This window comes from Coenobita brevimanus, chromosome 63 (genome assembly GCF_032717465.1).
Source record: "Coenobita brevimanus isolate Jiangsu-jjx chromosome 63, ASM3271746v2, whole genome shotgun sequence".
Classification (NCBI taxonomy): domain Eukaryota; kingdom Metazoa; phylum Arthropoda; class Malacostraca; order Decapoda; family Coenobitidae; genus Coenobita; species Coenobita brevimanus.
Genome location: NC_137016.1, coordinates 40633856 through 40656235, shown reverse-complemented (window position 1 = coordinate 40656235; position 22380 = coordinate 40633856). Strand labels below are relative to the sequence as shown.

The 22380-nt window shown below is 41.6% G+C and overlaps 1 protein-coding gene across 4 annotated transcripts; it reads left to right on the top strand.

Annotated features, from left to right (window-relative positions):
• The first annotated feature begins 459 nt into the window (after window positions 1–459).
• On the top strand, window positions 460–21897 carry LOC145404490 (methylglutaconyl-CoA hydratase, mitochondrial). 4 transcript variants are annotated; one of them, XM_080276050.1, is made up of 6 exons: window positions 460–584; window positions 9234–9398; window positions 10930–11019; window positions 15064–15195; window positions 16181–16380; window positions 21776–21897. In XM_080276050.1, exons 1-5 carry the CDS (start codon window positions 503–505, stop codon window positions 16333–16335), a joined length of 624 nt encoding a protein of 207 aa, XP_080132176.1. In that variant the 5' UTR covers window positions 460–502; the 3' UTR covers window positions 16336–16380; window positions 21776–21897. The 4 variants fall into 4 exon arrangements, with proteins under 4 accessions (XP_080132176.1, XP_080132175.1, XP_080132172.1 ...); XM_080276049.1 differs by lacking the exon at window positions 21776–21897 and having other exon boundaries at window positions 16181–16420; XM_080276046.1 differs by lacking the exons at window positions 9234–9398; window positions 10930–11019; window positions 15064–15195; window positions 16181–16380; window positions 21776–21897 and adding an exon at window positions 3703–5581 and having other exon boundaries at window positions 490–584.
• Window positions 21898–22380: the final 483 nt, after the last annotated feature.

Sequence of the window (22380 nt, the reverse complement as noted above, 5' to 3'; positions counted from 1 at the left end):
GAGGGAGGGGAGGGGGGGAGAAGGAAAGGGAAAGGAATGAAACGAGAGGAAAACGGAATGAACCATAGGATAAACAATACCCGAAAGAACAGTTACATTTGTAATCAATAAGAATATTATAGGAAGTTATTCCGTAACCATTGCATGCTTTTTAGGAGAGGTCTTAATCCTTTTCCTTGGGAAGCAGTAGAGTATCAGGAACAAATCTGTTGGTGTTAAGAATCGCAACGCCCTTATATTTACTGTGCACTTTTATTCCTTGATAAATATAATCCACAAAAGGTTTGAATGCTTCTACTACATTGCATTCATAAATGCATTTAGCTCCGCCCATTTTCCGACTTCATTCTTACGTCACAATCCATTGGTGACGTCATGTTCGTTACCATTGGCCCCGCCCATGATCCGTGACGTCAAGCCCTTGTTAATTCGAAGGACCTCCCTCTGCTCGAGCCTCCCGCTCTGGTTATTCTTGTGTAACCTCGAGAGCAGGAAGACAACCATGGCTACGGGCAAGAAGGTGGTTGTGTTTGGTGCCACCGGAAATACGGGCCTCTGCGCTACTCAAGCGGCTGTCAAACTCGGTAAGTACTTCATGGGTGTTTCAGTTTCAGTTTCTTCTTTCATAACTCCAAAAAGAAAATCTCAGAAGCAATCGGAGGAAAGTGAATCTGATGTTTCACTAGTACCCCATGAGGATTTCTGATGTCTTCTGTCATTTCAACGCCACGTTATCGACTGGATATTCCTCGGCGCATAAATTTACGTAACTTCAGGAAACGGCCAACTCTGCAGCAGTTCTTTTCTCTTTCATGTAAGTATTTTGTATTCATCGTAATGCATGTTATGTAGCCTATGTTGTAATTCGCATTAATTTGGTCCTTCCCGCCACTGATCGACAGATCGAGTATTTGATTGCTTGTTTGCTCCCCCGGCAGAGGGCACCCTCGGCATTACTGATAAACAGCTGACTTGCGGAACCACCTTCACCTCGTACGTATAAAATTAAGGAAACCTATCAATTTATCTTTATCAGTCTCTCCATCTCAGTTGCCAGACACTGCATCCTTTGAGATGTCAAAGATAGCGTCAAGGGGCTTCTCTCCCTACTCAGTATCGACCTCTCCTTTCCCTACTACGTACAACCGTCATACATTCTTATTCCAGATACAGTACTATTAACTGCTATACAGGGAAGTATAAGAAGAAAACTGCCCAGGTTTGATGCCTAGATCGACTACACTTAGGTCATCACAGCAGACGACTTTTCACCGAGTCAGTTTTTCCCAAATACGACCGGCAACAATCGAATTTACAAACCCAATTAATGCTGTTGGATTAATGGGGACAAGGGGGTAAAGAAACATTAGCTAAAGTAGTGATGGAAAAGAGAGAGAAGGGAGAGGGCTGGCACAGCTCAGTCACGTAGTCCCTGTGATGCAACTCTATTACCCACTTAAAGACCCAGAATTATGGAGAGACCTCACTTAGAAAGCCCTCTTGTCTGTATAAACTTGTGTTGTTGAATCTCTTTGTCTTCTGTACCTGCACTTGCCATTCAGTTTCTGTAACCTCTGTGGTTCTTGGTGGTCATACTTTTTTTTTGCCCATTTCTGTAATATATAAACTTTCTGTAACTTAGTGTTTCTTCATAATCCAGTTTTTGCTTCAGTACATTCCTGTATTCCTACAACTTTGTACTGTATTCAGTAAGTTCAGTTTTACTTCAGTCTATTTTTGTAATGTACTTAGTATTCAGTACTTGCTACTCAGTCTGTACAGTATACGTGTAACTTCATCTTTCTGTAGCTTCAGATTTAGTACTTGCCAGTAAGTTTTGTATTTAACTTCACTTATTAAGTGCCACACAATTTGTGTACTTCTTGTACACCATATTTAGCAATTGCTCATTAATCTATATACTGTACTGTTTGTTATTTGCTACTCTGATTCTGTATTTTATTTCTTGCCAGACTGGAACTGTTTCTTCAGATTTTGGTAACTTGACACTGATTCTGTATTTCAGTTTATTATGTGCCACACAAAAACTTTTTTGTAACTTCAGTTTTTTGGTACTTGACACTAATTTTGTATTTCATTTTATTATATGCAAATGGAATGTACTGGTGTTGTGATGCGGAGGTAAATTGAGATGGTTTGGGCATGTTGAGAGGACGGAGGATGACAGTTGGATGCAGAAGGTGAGAAGTTTGAATGTCACGGTAGGGTTGGGAGAGGCAGACCGAAAAAGACCTGGGACGAGGTCATAGAGTGTGACCCCAGGGATAATGGACTGAAGAGGGAGGCTGCCAGAGATCAAGCAGCATGGAGGGCCGACACATGTAAACAGGCTGGAGCATTTATGAACGATTTGTTATAAATATATACTGTACAGTACAGTCAGCTCTCAACGCACGATCTGTGTGTGTGAACCTCTCATAACACGAAAGGCAATTTTTGAGGCCAGGAAATGGTCAAAACGCGAAAATGACAGATATAATACGGGTTAAAACATCTGCCCATTTTTTCTAAAACCGTACTGTGCTGCGATGATAGGGATTACACGGCCTAAGGCCACAAAGTATCATTTAAATTGTCATTACGAAAAAAAAATTGGTCATAATATGGTGGGAACAGACATAAGGCAGGAGGTGATAGTCATTGAGGGGATTGCAGCAACCAGTGACATATGGCTGTCAGGTGTTTGCACGGGGTGTCATAATAGTCCACTGAGCATTCCTGCACCACTTTAGCCTACCCTCTCCCCTTGCTCTGGCTGCACATGTACTCTGTTCTTTCTTTCTCTCTCTCTCTATTCCACTTGGGGACCAGGAGTCCTGCCCTGCCTCAGAACCCCATTCCCCCTTCCCCCAGGAAACTCACAACCTCATCAGTTCAAGGTGAGGAATTCTCTAGTATTTGTATGTGATGAGTCATTATCAGATAGGTCCTAGGAAAAATCCCAGAAAATTGCCCCAAAAGATGAACTTGGGGCTGGCTTGGGTACCATGATACCCTTTAACGTAAACATATGGCCCTATAATGCGAAAATCTCATAAAGCGGGACCTTCTGGGGACAACATTCGCATGTTATGTGAGAGCTCGCTGTAGAAGTATTGCATTTCCTCATATTCTTCAGGCCTCGTGTAGTTTTCATTACAAATCTTGCATGTACCTAGCTGTGCTGAGACATTAATTGCATTAACTGAATACACTTTGATGAAGATCATGGAATTTAATTAGGCAATGCCAAGGATTGTTATTCTACTTTTAACATATGCTGTCTTGGATTAAATAGACAAGTACAGATTGTTTGCACTGCATACAATGTACATTTCCATAGACATCCCCCTCCTTACCTTCCCTGATTGGGAGCACCAGCACCATCTGCACTTCAGTGTCCCTCACTTGTGTTTTAATGTTGTGCTACCCCACCCACATGCTGCTACAATACTGCTGTGCTTGACCACAGACTGGAGCTGTCTAATAGTCTTTGCTCCAAGGCATGATAACCACAGTGCACATGAAATGACACCCACTTTACCTTTGTGCAGCAACATACTTTCAGGTAGATGATGTCTTGCTGCACAAGTAAACAGGTGCGAGTTGATCTGTCTCTGATAATACATGACTAATAATGTTGGGTTATTCATACAGTACCAATAATTTAATTGTAATGACTTAAGATCATTATTCTTTCAGATTTTCAGATGAATTCAGGGAGCTCGGTACATAAGTAATAGGCTATGACGAGTTACACAGTTGGCAGCTTCCTGAGAGGGGCAAGATGTGCCGTTGGTGTGTACAGCCGAACATTGGGTGGGAGGATGAGCCGACATTACTGCTCTTCAGGCCCTGATGTTGTAGTGGAACGACTGACTGGGGAGCATGAGGGAGTCACTGTGTTTGGCTTCAGTCGACCAGCTGCCAAAAATGCAATAAGTCAGAACCTGTTGAAGGAGTTTGAGGCAGCAATTAATAGTGTACAGCATGACCGAACTGTCAGGGTTGTCCTACTGCGTTCACTTGTACCAGGGGTTTTCTGTGCAGGAGCAGACTTGAAGGAGCGAGCCAAGATGAAATCCGAGGATGTTGGCCCATTTGTTGCTAAGGCACGGGCTTGTATTTCCAACTTGGAGGCTCTGCCCATGCCTGTTATTGTGGCCCTTGATGGAGCAGCACTGGGAGGAGGTCTGGAAATGGCCCTTGCCTGTGATCTCCGTGTAGCTGCTGATAATGCTAAACTTGGATTGGTGGAGACGAAGCTGGCCATTATTCCTGGGGCAGGAGGTACACAAAGGCTTCCACGAGTAGTTGGTGCAGCAAAGGCCAAGGAACTGATATTCACAGCGGCTGTCCTCAATGGCAAGGAAGCGGAAGAAATAGGTCTTGTGAATTACGTTGCCCCCCAGAATGAAGCTGGGGATGCAGCATACCATAGATCATTAGAACTGGCTAAAAAAATACTTCCAAATGGTCCAGTAGGAGTGAAGATGGCCAAAGTTGCAATATCTCGTGGAATGGAAGTAGACCTGAGCACAGGGTTGTCCATAGAGGAGGCTTGCTATGCTCAGGTTATCCCGACTAAAGACAGGATTGAGGGCCTAACTGCATTCAGGGAAAAGAGAACTCCCAAGTACAAAGGAGAATAGCTGTAATATAGACATGCAGCATTTAATGTTCTGAGCACATGTTTCAGCTGCTGGTATGAGTTATGGAGAGACAGAGAAATGGACACAAGCATGGTGAATACGAGAAGTTTTAAAGCTGTTGTTGAATGATCAGTAGTGGGATGAATTGAACTGAATTATTAAATCATGACTAGGGACCACAACAACTCGGTCATTTGGTGCCCCCCAAAATGTTAAAAACCTATATACAGTAGAAGTCCTATTTTTCGGCATCTATGGGACCAGGCAAGTGCCGAAAAATCAAAATTGCCGAATTATCAAAAACCCTACCCACTCAGTACCTTATATGTTTCAGTGAACATTATCATCACTACTCATATCATTACAAATGTTCTTGGAGAGAGTACTGTATACTGTTTGATACTGTACAATACTGTAATGAATACAGTACTATACATGAATATGAAAAATAAAGAAATTAGTGAACATACTGTATATAAATGTATTGATACAGTAGGCCTACATGTTCACATGCACTTACCTAAACTTATAGTAGGTTCCTTATTTACGTAAGTACAATAGAAGGGGTTGATTGGAGTCTGCTACTGCTGGAAGAAGTCCCCAGCAGTAGAGGGGACGAAAAAAATCGGAAAATCTGCCGAACAATCAGAGATTTTCGTAAATGGGACTATTTCTCAAAACTGCCGAAATGTCAGATTTGCCGGGGAATTGGATGCCGAAGAACTGGACTTTTACTCTACTAGAATTTTAAAAAATATATCTTACAAGTATCAGTAGTGGGTATGATTTTAACTCCAATCATTTGGGTCTCTCATGCTGAGAGTATTGTTTGATGTTGCACATACAAAGAAAAAGCCACTAGGTTGAAAGGGTAGATGAAAACTGCTTCTGATCCTTTCTACCACGGAGGTCTCTCGTAAGCTGGAAAGGGGGGGGGGGGGAGTTAGAACAGAAATTGTGTCCAGGCTGAAGGGCTAAAGTTTGTGATAAGCACTGTAAAATGTTTAATACATTAACTGTAGGTTTGTTGTTTTGGGGTCCAATACATTATTTTATTCTCGTAGGGCTGATGTTACCACTGAGGCTCCTATGACTCACTTAGCTGAATAATGATATTAGCAAGATCAGAACACTGAACCTATATTAGAGTTGTCATGCCCATGAGAAGGTTAAAGATGAAGGTATATAATAATAGTCATGCTTCAGTGACCTAACTGAGTAAAATCATCTGACATTGGTTGGCTGGAATAGAATACAAGAACTATACCAACATTTAGAAGGTTAGTTGAGTAAGAGGATCCACTGCAGTGTTCATACTTTGGGTATGTGGATTGTGTGTCAGAAGTACAGTACAGTATTTTATAGCTGAAAAATGTATGAATGTTATACAGTAGTGTGTGTGTTAAGTACTGTACTGTACTATACAGTACTGTATATTACTATTTTTTAAAATTAAATAAAATATTAATACTGCAATATATCTTTATTAATGTCAATTCCTGTACAGTACATTATTTTGCTGTGGTGTGTTCGTGAGGCCAGACCAACACAAAAGTACTGTATTGTACTTTACAGTATTTAATATCATCCTAAGCCAATTTCTTATAAAAACAGAGGTTGTTTGAAATGTGTACAGTACAATACAGACCTGTACTGCATTTTTCAAGTTTATGCTTTGATCAAAATAAAGTAGGATGTAATGAGTGGCAGCTGTCTCATGTTCTTTTCCTGACAAGCACATTCACTGACTGTATGAATGAGATATTCCACCATAATTGTCACAGAAAGAATCGTCAAATGAAGGAAAAATTTGTCCAACAGTCTGTAAGTCAAGATATTATACCACCACTGCCTCCCCAATCCAACAGTCAGTCAAGGTTATTTTAGGTTCATGCAGGCCCTTCACATGTATTTTGGTTCAAGCATATCACTTTAGGTTCTGCTGTATCCAGGCTTTTAAATAATTTCACCATCCATCCATCTGCCAGTAAGTGCTGTCAGGCTATTTCTGGTTCATTAACCACTTTTTTGTTTTTCTCAAATATTATTCTATAAGCTCTATTCTGGCTCTTTGGACCATACCTCATCTCACCTTTGGGTGGGAAAGGAGATCTGGATGATTCCTCCCCCAGATTTGGTGACTTACTGAATGAGTTAGATACAGCCTTCACTTCCTGTTAACAGCTAGGATGCTCTCCTAAACTGAATACAGCTGGTTGGTAAGGATAAACTGCAAAAAGACCTTGTGGACTGCCTAGGCTAAGGGTGCTTCAGGTTCAGTTGGGTTCTTTTAGACTCCCTTCAGGCTCTTCATATCCAGTGCAATCAGATCAGTTGAGGTCCATGCAGAAGTAGTGTCATAATGGTCTTTCAAAATGTCATCCAGTCCAACCAGGACCTTGACATCTAGTTATGCCTAAGTTTCAGGCAGTTTTGGTCCTTATAGAACCTTTAACCCTTCGTTAGTCCTGTGAAGTATTCAAACGTGGTTCGGTGGGGTTTTACAACACCCCAGTACAAAAATACATGTAGTGCTACTAACATGTAAAATATATTCATACTGCTGTTTCAGCATATTTCTGCAATTGCTAATGAAAAGGTTGAGTGCCTTGTAGGTGGTGTTTATTAATTTATAATAATAAAATACAGTAAATTAGTAAAAAAATAAATTGGCTCATATCTCATTTGTCAGGTAAACATGCACAGGAAAATACATTTTGTGATTTTTAAAATCAATATAATTATAAACAATATGCAAAAAACATAAAAAAACAATCTCTATCACTATGATCTAAATGGTTAGTTTGATGGGGTGACTGGACACCCCAGGGGGAGGGGGGAAGTGCCCCACTCTCTCACTACAGCAGAGGCAGGACTAAACCAATCAACGTGCTCCCTCCCCTCACTGAATCAGGAGAGTACTGGAACGGAGAGAAATATTTGAATTACCGACCAGGAAATATGAGCTTTTAAAAAATTTTGGAGTGCCAAAACACCCCACCCGACTAACGAAGGGTTAAGGTCCATCATAATGGAGAGGAGCAAGTGGAAATGGCTGCCTTGATGATGGTGGGTGGTGGTGTGGTACAGGGATAATACACCTTGTGAAGATGGCCATTGTAGGCTGGTTGATATGCATGTAACAATGTTTTAGTTCAAAATTTTCTCAAAGCAGAAAAGCATCAGTAACAAAATAACCACACACCATGACCTGCTTGTATAGTCTGTACTTGATGTCTCACAACACAGGTAATGGTGTTATCATACAGAAGAGGCCAGGAAATTCATTAATCTGTCTGGTCCATGGCCAGATGCCTTCATCCTGTAAGAAGCAGCCTCCATGTTGCCCTGTCCTCTGCCCTTTGGATGTCCTCCTTCCACCTCACTCACACCCTCTCATATATCTCTACACTCTATCCCTCCATCTCATCCTCGGTCTCACTTTGCACTTCACATACGCTCTGCTACTCTGTCTCTCATTCTAATCCTCTTCACATGGCCAAACCATCTCTGTCTCTCTTAACACTTTCAGCACATCCATATGAACATCACAATGATCCTTTTCACTTCCTCATTTATGTGTTTGTCTAACTCCACATGCCCCTATCAAATGACTAATTTCCACTGCTCTCACTCTTGACTTGTGCCCTTCCAACAGGGTCCAAGCTTCATTTGCATACATTAGAATGAGGATTACAATACTGTCATGTAGCAACTTTTTAACTTCCATACATTTCAGTGAACCAGCAACCTTTCTTTGTTGGACCCTTTCATCCTCTAAAACTTCCATCCTTACTCATTACACTAATTATACTTCAATGCATTCACTTTTCACTTTCTCTAATTTCTGACCATCCAGCCTCATTTTTAATGGTGTAACTTTATTACTCTCAGACTATAATGTTACTTTTAGCTTCATACATTTTTAAAATTAATTTCTTACATACACTTCCCAATTCATGAACCAAGCCTTGAAATTTATACTGTAAACAAAAATAGTATTTTAGTTGATGGCAGGAGTGACAAGAGCAATGACAGTGCTGTGTATATGCAAGGAACTGTAAACAGCATTATAAAAATGAATTCTAGTTCTGTCACTCGTATAATGTGAGGCATGGGGAATCTACAACAGGAGAGGGTGAGACTTGGGAGATGATGTGAAGACAAGAACAGATGTCTAAAATATGATGACTATATAATAAATACAAAAGTACTAGAAAATAAACTTTGTACTGTACTACACCAACTACTTGGATCGTACTTTGACTGAATACCCAGTAATTACTGATAACCCTTCTTGATCACTACTTAAATTATTGCAGTACTGTCTAAAATTATCATAAATACAAAAAGATGCTTCTCTAAATTACTGGTGCAGTACGTTGAACTTTCAACTCCACTCTCATCATAAAAATGTTTTAGTACTACACTAACAATACTGTACTATAATTAGAAACTACGTTGAATTAAATTTACAGATAAAGTAACTTAATTTTACACTATCCTGTATGATCTTGATTTGGGGAATTAAAGGATTGGATGATGGAAGTATGGTAACTTATATACTGCAGTGTTTTTCAGGATATGAAGTTACAGCATTTGTACGCACCCCATCCAAACTGCCGGAAGAGCTGGCCTCCCAGCTGACTGTCAAAGTTGGGGACGTGTTGGATGCTGCTGCTGTCGAGGACGCAGTGCAAGGCCAAGATGTTGTCGTCATTCTCCTTGGACGCCGGGATGATCTAAGTATGTGTTATCTTAGAGATGGTGGTCAATTGGTTAGAGATGTGATCTATTGCTTGAAAGGATGAGAGTTGTATTAACTGGGAAATTTGTGGTCAAGTGGTTAGAGATGTCATCTATTATTTAAAGGATTTAAGTTTTATCCCAAGCTGGGGCAGGGAACAATTTAGTTATTTGAATGTCATTAAAACAGACTTTATTTGATTTTCCATAAGACCCACTGGCAAGTCGTAAAGCATTTTCATTAATACGCTCACATCAATCACTAATTATAAAACCCTAGCATGTACTGTATTCAGTATGAATTGTGGGTGCAAGTGTTAAAATGAGGGGTGCTGGATCATAAGAAATGAACTGTCAAGTCTAAGCCCTGGAGTCAGGAAAAGTAAATAAGTAAATAAATAAATGTTGGTACTCATGATTGGGTGTTGTGACCTAAAAACATGCTGGTAGTGCAAGCAGCCTTGTACTTAATGCAGCAGAAGAGAGTGATGAAGGAAGTACAGTAAATCTATTTGCCATGTCATGTCACAAACAGGTCAGATACATGTGCTTCAAATATCCCCAGTCCATGAGAATAAAGGAAAAAAATAATCATCCTGACATCTTTCTCCTACCTGAGGATGGGGTGAGGTATGGTTCAGAAAACAAGGAAAAAATGTGAAATCAGAACTGTCAAGAATATATCCAGTAATATACATGGAGAGACAGACTGACAAATAAGGGAAAGATGGAGCATTGTGGTGTGGATGTGGATGTGACAGGAAGCATTAGGAGAAACACATTGAGGTGGTTTGGCCATGTGGAGAGGATGGAGAGCAAGAGACTGACGAGGAGAGTGTATGTGAGTTAGGTGGAGGGGGGGGGGGGAGGCCAAGGATGAGATGGAGGGATGGAGTGGAGAGGTATATGATAGAGGGGGGTGTGAATTGGAAGCAGGGCAGTGAAATGGCGGGGGACAGGGCAACATGGAGGCGATTTGTTTGTGGCCACCCCTTACGGGATTGAGGCATCTGGCAATAGATAGATAGATGGAATATACAGGACACAAGTTTGTGAAATTAGTATATATTAGCATAAGTATTGCTTACATTTATTGAAATTTATGGAATGCCATGGTAAAAACTATAGTACAGAATGGACACTGCTTTCCCAGTGCATGAGTTAATATACAATTAGGCTTTGTTTTGTTTCATAAATAAGATCCTGATTACATTACCTATTTTTTACTTGAGTTTTAGACTCACTGTACATGTCAAAGTCAAACATGAGTGTTTCTTGTGCCTTGTTGTTGTGGCCCCAGGCTCATCTAGACACCAGCCAGGGGAACTGTAGGCTTAAGCTGCCCTTCTCCTGCAGTCCATTATCCTCCCTGTTGGGGATAGAGAGGGAGTCGAGGGATGATTGTAAACCCCTAAATTTTTGAGCCAAAAGCATATCCCATATAATGGTATTTCACTTAAGAGAGGCACCTACATAAATTCAAGACATTAAGTGAGGACTGACTGACTACCTGTTATACACAACTATGAAGGTGAGACAACTGTGATGTCTACTGGAACCAACAACATCCTGGCAGCCATGGAGAAGCATGGAGTAAAACGAGTTTCGGCATGTATGTCAGGTGAGTTAACCACTGTATCTTTAGCCCTTGAATCTTTTTTTTTTTTTTTTTTTTTTTTTTACCAGACCATTTAATTCAGCTTAGGAAAGGCCTCTCATACTGCAGGGATTTATTAAGGTTGTTATCTAACCACTCCAGCTGAAAAAAAGACTTTTAGCAAAAATTGTGTGAAGGTTTCAAGAATGACAAATATGTCCCCAGGTCAGTGAGTTAAGGGTGACTTCTCTGACCTTGAAAAATGCATGTACACTAATACACTGCACAAAGAAGGGATAAACTGTACATTGAACTCTGAGATATATTCAGATGTCTGTCTAATCTAGCTATCATCCAATTCTTCATTGCCCTACCAGGAGTGTGGGGGCCTGGGGATAGACTGCTTAGTCCAGATATTTAAGACACAAGTGAACAGTTGCTTGCCTATGAGCCGAATTATGTGAGCAATGATCCCCAACACTCCTTGGATGCAGCTCCTTATGGGCCACATCCGGTTGGAGCTCATTAAACCTCTAGACCCCCGGGCATCCAGGAGGTACAAATACACTGCAGATATTCCATGCTAATGTGCATTATTTAGATGGAAATTTCCTTTCCTTAATTGCATAATACTGTTATCAGATCAGTATGTACTATGCTGTTATATAAATTATGTTCCAAAGGATGTATACATATTCCTGGCATTGGTATTAACTTCCCGTTTCTTTCAAACACCTACCTGGGGGTAGGGGGTTTTCAAGAATACTCCCCCAGTATCCCTGCTTGTCGTAAAAGGCGACTAAAAGGGTTGGCGGAGGGTTAGTGCCCCTCCCCGGAAAACAACTAACTAAAAAAACAAACAAGAAGCCTCGGACAAGGACTGACCAAACGATGACGACCCAAGACCGGACAAAGGACTTGGTAATGAGTACATGGAATGTAAGAGGAGCAAATGATGAGGTGAAAGAGAGAGAGATTGTCCAGGTGCTTGAGGGTGCGAAAGTGGATGTATGTGGAATAACTGAAACAAAATGGAGAGGAGAAAGTGTGAGAGAATGGGAGTATGGATGGGGTATATGTGCAGGAGTAGATGAGAATGAGAGGGCAAAGGAAGGAGTGTGTATAGTTGTGAGTAAAAGATGGAAGAAGAGCATAAGAGAGTATGGATCAGTTGGGTCAAGGATTGTGTGGGTAAAGTTGAAAGTTGGAATACAAATGTGGGCGATTGTGTGTGTGTGTATGCGCCAACGCAAGATCGTGCTAGAAGAGTTCTGGACAAATGTGGAAGTGTGCATGGAAAAGTTTGGAAGGAATGAGAGAGTGTTTCTGATTGGTGATATGAATGGTAAAGTTGGTAATGTGAAGGTGGATGGAATAGTTGGTGAGTGGGGTGTGCCTGCCAAGATAGATGGGAATGGGAGTGCGTTAGTGGACATTTGTGCTGGGAGGGGGTTGGTGATAGCCAATACCCTCTTCAGGCATAAAATGATCCACAGGTATACATGGCGAGTGATGAGAAGGGTGGGTGGTGAACTGAATGAAAGGAAGGCAATGATTGATTATGTGTGTGTGGATGAAAGGATGCGAAGATGTGTAAAGGATGCAAGAGTGTATAGAGGTTGGGGGAGTGGACTTTCTCACCACTACTTGGTGGTGGCCAGAATTAGGATGCAAGTGAGATGGAGGAATAGAAGAAGGGAAAGACGAGAGGAAGGAGTAGTTGCAAGGAGAGTGGAAAGGTTACAAGAGGATGAGAAAAAGGCAGAGTATAAGAGAGAAGTGGAGGAACGATTGGGCAAATATGAATTGGAGCAGATGGGAGACGTGGAAGGTGTGTTTAAGATATTTACAGAAGAAATATGTGCAGCATGTGATGTGGTGTGTGGTGTGTGGAAGGAAGAGAAGACGGAGGGGGGTGCAAGGAACAGCATGGTGGACTGAAGAGGTGAAACAGGCTGTGGCACAAAAGAAGAAAGCATACAATGAATGGGTGAGAAATAGGGGCGTGGAAGAAGTTGAGAGGCGGAAGAGAGAGTTATATGTGGAAAGGAAGAGAGAGGTGAAAAGATTAGTAAGAGAGAGTAAGAAGAGAGTGGATGAGGAATTTGGAAGGAATTTGAGTGTAAAGTGGAGGGACTGTAAGAAAATGTTCTGGAGAGAAGTGAAAAGAGTAAGACAGGGTGGAAGTGAAGTTAGCAGGGGAGTGAAAGATAAAAATGGTAGATTACTAGTGGAGAAGGGAGAAAAAGTGAGCAGATGGAGAGAACACTTTAAGGAATTGTTGAACGTAGAGGATGGAAGTAATGCGAGTATAAGTGGCTGGGGAATGGCTGGGAGAAGGAGGGAGGTGAGAAGACAGGAAGAAATCAGTAGGATAGAAGTTGTGGAAGCAATGAAGAAAGTTAAATCAGGGAAAGCCCCAGGAATTGATGGAGTGTGTGGTGAAATGCTGAAGCATGGGGGAGAGATAGTAGTAGAATGGATGTGGAAGATGTGCAGATTGGCCTGGGAGGAAGGTAGAGTCCCGGAGGATTGGAAGTCAGGTATAATTATTCCCTTGTACAAAGGAAAAGGGGAAAAAGAAGTGTGTGGTAATCATAGGGGCATTTGTCTTCTTAGTATAATAGGAAAAGTGTATGGTAGGATACTTATAGACAGAGTTAGAGAAAGAACAGAGAAATTAGTTGGGGAAGAACAGGGAGGCTTTAGGAAGGGAAGAGGTTGTGTAGATCAGATATTCATTCTTAGATCTTTAGTGGAAAAGTTTCTAGAGAAGGGAAAGAAGTTGTATGCGGCTTTCATGGATTTGGAGAAAGCATATGACAGGGTGGATAGACAAGGATTGTGGAAAGTGTTAAGAATATATGGAGTAGATGGGAAGTTGTTGAATGCTGTGAAGAGTATGTACGATGGTGCGAAGGCTGCAGTGCGTGTGGATGGTGAACTAAGTGAATTTTTCTCTTTGAAAGTTGGTTTGAAACAGGGATGTGTCATGTCTCCATGGTTGTTCAATCTGTACATGGATGGGGTAATAAAAGAGGTACAAGGTAGGGTAGTGGATGTTGGAGTGGCCCTGGTGAGAGAGGATAGTGTTTGGAAACTCCCTGTACTATTATTTGCAGATGATACTGTGTTGTTGAGTGAAGACAAAGGGGAACTGCAAGGCTTGGTGGATGAGTTTGAGAGTGTGTGTAAGAAACGGAACCTAAAGGTGAATGTAGGGAAGAGTAAAGTGATGGTCTTTGAGAGAGGTGAAGTTAGTGAATGTACAGCGAGGTTAGATGGTGAGGAATTGGAAAATGTGAGTACGTTTAAGTATTTGGGTAGTGTGATGAGTAAGGATGGAGGTTTGGAGGGTGAAGTGCTTGAAAGGGTACAGCAGGGAAGAAAGGTTGCTGGTTCCTTGAAAGCAGTGATAAGAAACAGGGAAGTGAGCATGGAAGTGAAAAAGTTACTACATGACAGTATTGTGATACCAACTCTAACGTACGGAAGTGAAGCTTGGACATTGTTGGAAGGACACAAGTCAAGAGTGAGAGCAGTGGAAATGAGTTATTTAAGAGGAGCCTGTGGAGTCACGTGGAGAGACAGGCTGACGAATGAGGATATAAAGGAGCGTTGTGGTGTGGATGTGGATGTGATAGGAAGCGTTATGAGGAACACATTGAGGTGGTTTGGCCATGTGGAGAGGATGGAGGGTGAAAGACTGACGAAGAGAGTGTATGTGTGACGTGGAGGGGGGAAGAGGGAGGGGGAGGCCGAAGATGAGATGGAGGGATGGGGTGGAGAGGTATATGAGAGAGGGGGGTGTGAGTTGGAAGCAAGGCAGTGAAATGGCGGGGTACAGGGCGACTTGGAGGCGATTTGTTTGTGGCCACCCTAAACGGGATTGAGGCGTCTGGCAATAGATAGATAGATAGATATTATATATATATATATATATATATATATATAATGTCTATCTGGAGTGGCAGAACTGTAATCCAGCTTGGTGATGATATAGGCCTATATACGGTTCACAGGGAGTGTTTCTCATTGCTGTAAAACTAAATCACCTCTTTATTTCAGCTTTCAATTTCCGAGAGAGGTCACAAGTTCCAGAGCGCTTCTATCACATTTTAGATGAACATGAGAAGATGCTGGAGGCTCTGAAAACAAGTAACCTGGAGTGGGTTGCTGTCTTGCCTCCCCACATCACAGGTACAGTAATTCTGATATCAAAGTTGTTATTACAGGTATTCATCATCATCATCCAAAACTGAGTTGCCCCATGAGGAGCATAGGAGCCCTGAGCTAGGCAAGTTGGTCCTGACATTTAAGATGAAAGTGACCAGCCTCACTCATCCCTGAGTGGCATTACGTGAGCAATAAACCCCAACCACCCCCTGGATATAAACCTGCCCAGGTTCAGTCTGAATGGAGTGCCTTAATTACCCACTAAACCACCAGTTGCCATAATTTGATTGTACGGTTACCACTCAGCATAGTAAATGGTTTCCTGGTGTACAGGAAACAGTTTGACTTGTCACTCAGTGTACAGTCACCCATAAACAGAAGGAAGAGAAAGGGGTGAAAGAGGGAAGAATGAAGGAAAGAAAAAAAGAAGAGAATGGATGGAAGGAAAAGAGGAAAGGGCAGTCACCCGAGCACAGTACTACATCGAGTGAGTAGGTGGTGAGCGCCCCCACCTATATTATTAATTATTGTTATTTTAGTAAAGTACATTAACTACTATTTTTTAATGCAATAAACTCTTATATTATAATGTGTAGGATTTAATGGAAATTCAATAAAAGATACTCCAGTACAGAATATGACTGTTTTGTAAAAGACATGCAATCACAGTATGCTATCTGAATGTTTATGTAGCATCCAGATAAGGCAAAAAAGGAGTACAAAAGTGGAAGAACTATTAACAAGGCCAGTGAAATGGGTCAGTCACTCAGTAACATCTGTAGAATCACTACAAGCCTAACCATTTGCACATATATTTTTCTTTATATATAATACAGAGGAAAAGGAAGCAATGGCTAGAAGCCCACAGTGTTGTTCCCTTCAGAAGCATACAAACAAACAAAAAGACCCAGCTTCAAGATCTAGCCATCTTGAGATGTTCACTATTTAACCATCTTGAGATGTTCACCACTTAACTAAAACTTAATACTGTCCTCTTTGTGTGACACAGATGAAGCAGGTCAAGGTGACTACATCACCCAGGACGGTGGTGGCCCAGGAAGAACGATCTCTAAGTACGACCTGGGCCACTTCATGGTGTCTTGCTTGGACGATGATTCTCGACTCTACAAACTCTGGGGCATCTGTGACAAACTTCAGTCATAAAATCACCCCAACTATCCTCAGAAATACAACAGTGGATTATATAAGGTTCACAGAATGTTGTCCATTAAACACAAAATCCATTGTATATGTTGTCTTTGTTTTTAATACCATTTTCAACAATTAAAGTCCACAGTAAATTAGTGACTAGTTCCACTGGAGCCATAAAGCTGATCTGCAAATCTTCCCCATTTCACGGCATTGGTTGTAGGAGGAAACAGCTCCTGTGAGAAGAGTGGAGAAGTTGCAAGAGAGTGAGAAAATGGCAGAGTATAAGAGCATAGTGGAAGAAAGATTGGGAAGGTATGAGTTAGAGCAGATGGATGGGGTGGAAGACACATGTAAGATATTCATGGAAGAGATAGGCGCAGTGTGTGAGGTGGTTTGTGGGGTGAGGAGGAGATGCAGGGGTGTGCAAGGGACAGCATGGTGGAATGATGAGGTGAAACGAGTTGTGGAACAAAAGATGAAGGCATATAGTGAATGGCTAACGAGTGGAGGTAGGGGAGAAGATGAGAGAGATATGAGAGAGGTATACGTGAGCAGGAGAAAGGAGGTGAAGGAAAGTAAGAAGAGAGTGGATGAAGAGTTTGGGAGGAATCCGAGTATGAAATGGAGGGAGAATAAGAAATTGTTTTGGAAGGAGGTAAAGAAAGTTAGACAGTGTGAAAGGGGTAATAGTAGGGGAGTGAAAGATAGGAACAATAGATTGTTGGTGAAGAGAGAGAAATTGAGGAGATGGAAGGAGCACTTTGAGGATCTGTTAAATGTAGAGAGTGATAGGAGTGATAGCAGTGTGAGTATAAGTGGTTGGGGAATGACTGGGAGAAGAAGAGATGAGAGGAGAGAGGAAGAGATCAGACGGGCGTAAGCAGTGGACGCAATGAAGAAGATCAAGATGGGAAAGGCCCCAAGAATTGATGAAGTGTGTGGTGAAATGCTGAGGTATGGGGGTGAGATTGTAGTGGAGTGGATAGAGAAGGGTTCCGGAAGACTGGAAGTCAGGTATAATTGTTCCTATATACAAAGGAAAAGGGGAGAGAGAAGTGTGTGGTAACCACAGGGGCATTTGCCTTCTTAGTGTGATTGGAAAAATATATGGTAGAATACTCATTGGTAGGGTTAGGCATATAACAGAGGAACTAGGTGAAGAAGAACAAGGGGATTTAGGAAGGGAAAAAGGTGTATAGATCAGATATTTGTTCTAATATGTTTAGTGGAGAAGTATCTAGAGATGGGAAAAAAAGTGTATGCTGCCTTCATGGACTTGGAGAAAGCTTATGACAAGATAGACAGACAAGGTATGTGGAAGGTATTAAGAATATATAGAGTGGAGGGGAAACTGTTGAGTGCTGTGAAGAGTATGTACAAAGGAGCTACGGCTACGGTGCGAATGGATGGTGAGCTGAATGAGTTCTTTGATCTCAATGTGGGACTGAAACAGGGTTGTGTGATGTCTCCATGGCTGCTTAAAATATACATGGATGGGGTTGTAAAGGAGGTGCAAGGTAGGGCAGTGGCTGTGGGGGTGGCTCTAATGAATGAGGGCAAGATTTGGAAGATTCCAGTGTTGTTGTTTGCTGATGAAACAGTATTGTTGAGTGAAGATGAATGGGAGTTGCAAGGTTTGGTGAATGAATTTGGGACAGTGTGTAGGAAGAGGAATCTGAAAGTTAATTTAAACAAGAGTAAAGTTATGGTGTTTCTGAGGAATGAAGTCATAGAATGCAGTGAGGTTGGATGGTGAGGATATGGAGAATGAGTGCATTCAAGAACTTGGGTAGTGTGATGAATAATGGAACTTTGAGGGATGAAGTGCTTGAAAGGGTACAGCAGGAAAGGAAGATTGTTGGTTCACTGAAAGCAGTGATGAGAAATAGGGAGGTGAGTATGGAAGTTAAGAAGTCACTGCATGATAGTATTGTGATCCTTACCCTGAAGTATGCAAGCGAGGCATGGACCTTGCAAGACGGGAACAAGTCAAGAGTGAGGGCAGTGGAAATGAGTTACTTGAGAGGAGCACGTGGAGTGACATGGAGGGACAAGTTGACGAATGAAGAAGTGAAAGAACGTTGTGGGGTGGATGTGGATGTGGTTGAGAAGATTAGAAGAAATACACTGAGGTGCTTTGGACATGTGGAGAGAATGGACAATGAATGACTGACTAAGAGGGTGTATGTGAGGTGGAGGGAGGGAGAGAGAGGGGAAGACTGAGGATGAGGTGGAGGGATGGAGTTGAGAGGTATATGAGAGAGGGGGCAGTGAGTTGGGGGAAGGGTAGTCAAATGGTGAGTGACAGAGCGACTTGGAGGCGTTTTGTCTGCAGCCACCCTTTGCGGGATTAGGGCGTCGGGCTATAGATAGATAGAGAGGTTGTAAGAAAAAACACTGATATATCATGAAACACATCCCTAATGTATAACTAGGACATGCTATACTACTCTCTATGTACTGTATATGCTACTAACTGTGAGAAGTGTACCTAACTACCTATGCTACTGTGGAACATGGAAAGTACTGTTGTACACAAAGTGTGCAGAAGTGAAGGTAGACAAGCTCTGCCTAGGGATCAGCTACTGCTACTTGCAGACTTCTGCTACCCCGGAGAGAAGGAATTTTTATTACACTAGGCTAGTCCTGAGAATACTCTTGAAGGGGATATATTTACACTATAGACTACAGTAAAATTCATCATCATTCATCATCTAATCCACTGTTGCCCCATGAGTGTACAAGCCCCAGGGCTAGGCAAGTTGGTCCTGATGAGAGTGACCTGCCTCATTCATCCCTGGGTGCCATTTCGTGTGCAATAAACCCCAACCACCCCTTGGATATAAACCTGCACAGGTTCAATCTGACTGGAGCACCATAATTACCCACTAAACCACCAGGCACCATAATTTGGTTATATGGTTACCACCCAGCATACTAAATGGCATCCTAGTGTACAGGAAACCATTTGCTTGTCACTCAGTGTAGTCACCTGTAGACAGAAAAAGGAAAGAATGAATGAATGAAAGACAAATGAAGGAAGGGAGGAAAAGGCAAGCACCCGAGAGCAGCACTACATCAAGTGAGTGGATGGTGAGTGTCCCCACCTACCACAAGAGGGATTATTATACATCTTAACCTATTCCTGAGAATATTCATGAAAGGTACTTTTATATGAGCTACTCCTAAGAATACTCATAAAAGATTATTATTTTTACATGTTCATGGCTGAGTGCACATACTGCACTCCTTTTACATGTTCATGGCTGGGTGCACATAATGCACTCCCAGCAGATCCATTCACATACTAACCTGGAAATTTATTTGGAAGGCATGTAATGTGATGGAGGTGGGGCTGAAGCCTAGCTCTTTGGCTAGGGGAAAGAGTGGGTGGAGGAAGTTCAAGGAGCTGTTGCCTCTCCAAACACTGAGAGGGCTCTCCCTCCATGCTAAGGGACCTTTGTATGTGGCATGTGTTAGCAGTATAATGCTGTATGGTAGAAAGATACTGGGCAGTAAAGTTAAGGAATATTCATAGGTTCAAATGTCCAAAAATGACAATGATCAGATGGATGTGTAGTGTCCTTGAATTCAAGGCCTGGGGGAGCTAGGATTGCATTTGAAGAGTGAAGAGGAAGGATGGGACTGGAATGTATTAGTATTGTGATGAGGAGGGGTAGATTAAGATGGTTTGGACATGTTGAGAGGATGGAGAATGATTGTCGGGTGCAGAAGGTGAGAAGTGTGAATGTCAGGGGTAGGGTTGCGAGAGGCAGACCGAAGAGGACCTGGGATGAGGTCATAGAATGTGACCTTAGGGATAAGAGACTGAACAGGGAGATTGCCAGGGATCAAGCAATGTTGAAAACCACCATTACGTGACCAAGGCCAAAGCATGCAAGCATGTTGAAGCATTTATACAAACGATATGATAGTACTACCATTATATAAACAAAGGTATATATGAGTGAATTTGAAGAAGGGAGGAAGCAAGGTAGGCCATGGAGAAGGTGGAGAGATATGGTGGATGTGTGAGGAAGGAGATATGGAAGTCGGTGAGGCTAGGGGACTGACAAGAGATAAAGCTGGCTTGATGAATGTTGTGAGATGAAGTGTATGATCTTGGCACCCCTTTTAACGTGACAGCGTTCGGACTGACTCTATCACATACGTTTTGTGAAGCTACAGAATGTGGTGAAAGTTTTTGGCGTCTCAGATAAAGCCAGGATTCCAGGGGCTTGAATGATGAGTGAGTGGAAGCGTGGCCTACTGGAGAGGGCAAACTTGGGCTGTCTGGACGTTGCTACTCCTCACTCTGCCCTAGGATGGAAAAGGAGGTCCAGATGATGGTGAAGATAATTCATTTAATTGTTTCTCACTCCTTAGCAGAGCTGGTCACAGCAAATGAAAATTCACTTCCACAACCGCAAATCCACAAAGTCAAACCATTACCTTCCGCAACCACAAATCCACAAACATCTTGAAATTTGTGGTTCTGCAAATGCAAATGCAAACTATTTATATCCCTTGCAGTACCATGGCATCTGTTTCACTCTATCCTGGCTACCATTTGAGTATTTTATTAAGTTTAGGATGATATTTTTCGTAATCAAGGGGTTAAAAATCATCTCTAGTTACTTATCCACTACAACTGTATCTTTATTTACTCTATTCTAACTAACAACAGGTGACTTTATGAAGTTTGGATATTGTCTGTAGTACTGAATGGGATATAAAAAATTACATTTACAGTAAAGTTAAAATATATACAGTAACCCCCCCACCCCCAAATTAGTGAGGGTTACATTCCAAACTCCCTCACTAGTTCTTGACACCTTCCTGAAAATGACATTTACCAGTAAGTGTGTATTCTATGAACCACTCATACTGTGATGCATTGCCCGTAAATGTTTCTAGTTAAATCTACTTCCCCGTTGTTTTTAGCTGTTCGGCTGTGCCAACTCGTTTGATTTGTCAGAGCAATGGAGAAAAGGACTGTCCTATAAGTGTTTAAACCTAACCCAACCCAGTTTAACATTATCATCATTCGGACCTCCTTTCCCACTCTAAGGCAGGGGAAGAAATAACAACATCCAGACTGCCTGAAGTTTGCCAACTCCAATGGCCACACTTCCATTCACTCATCATTCAAGCCCCTGGAATCCTGGCTCTACCTGATACGCCAAAAACTTTCACCACATTCTGTAGCTTCACATAAACGTGTCCGATAGATACGTTTAACCATATCTAATAACTTATCTAACCTACAGTAGGAAAACTGGGAAACAAAATCCACTTTAGAACACAAAGTTTCTTCCAGTGCACTGGAAACAATCGTAGGTATGACTTAATGGCTTAACTCCTCAATGGCTGTGGAGTGAAATTTGCATGCACCCCCAGCTGGCCCCAGAACAATTTTCTAAGTTCTAAAATCAATTTATTTTTCTTGCAGATGTGAAGAGAATCATCTGATGCACATAGCAATGTGTTTTTTAGCTTCCTGAACCTGTCCTGTGACTTGCCATGATTCATGGAAGAATTCACTAAATTACGATGCATGTGCCATGTGGATGAAAATATCTGAGATTAAGTGACCGCCTGACTGCTTGGGATGGTAGCGTAGGGTCATGTAAACATGCCAGTGACCTTCATTCCCTTCCCATAACTGTTCGCAGTTTTTTAAAGCTTGCACTAACTCAATGTCACTGACACTGGTACTTTCAAGGGTTGTTAAGTCCCATGGGTTATCAAGGGGTTAATGGAATACATTATTGTTTGCATCAATAATATCTCTTTTACACATACATACAAAGACGAACAAAAGAGTGAGCACTAAATGTACAAATAACTTTCAGCAGAAAGACCTTACTAATTCAATTCTTATTCCTCCAGTTTATTTTTTTTTATGGAGAACTTGTTAATGACATCATGAATTATGACCGGCAATTAGGGGGTTCTGTTGTATTTTAAATACTGTATTATCATTTTAGTATATCAGACTTTTTACAACAAAACAAGGGTAAATCATTTACTATTGTAAAGAAATTAAAATATTAC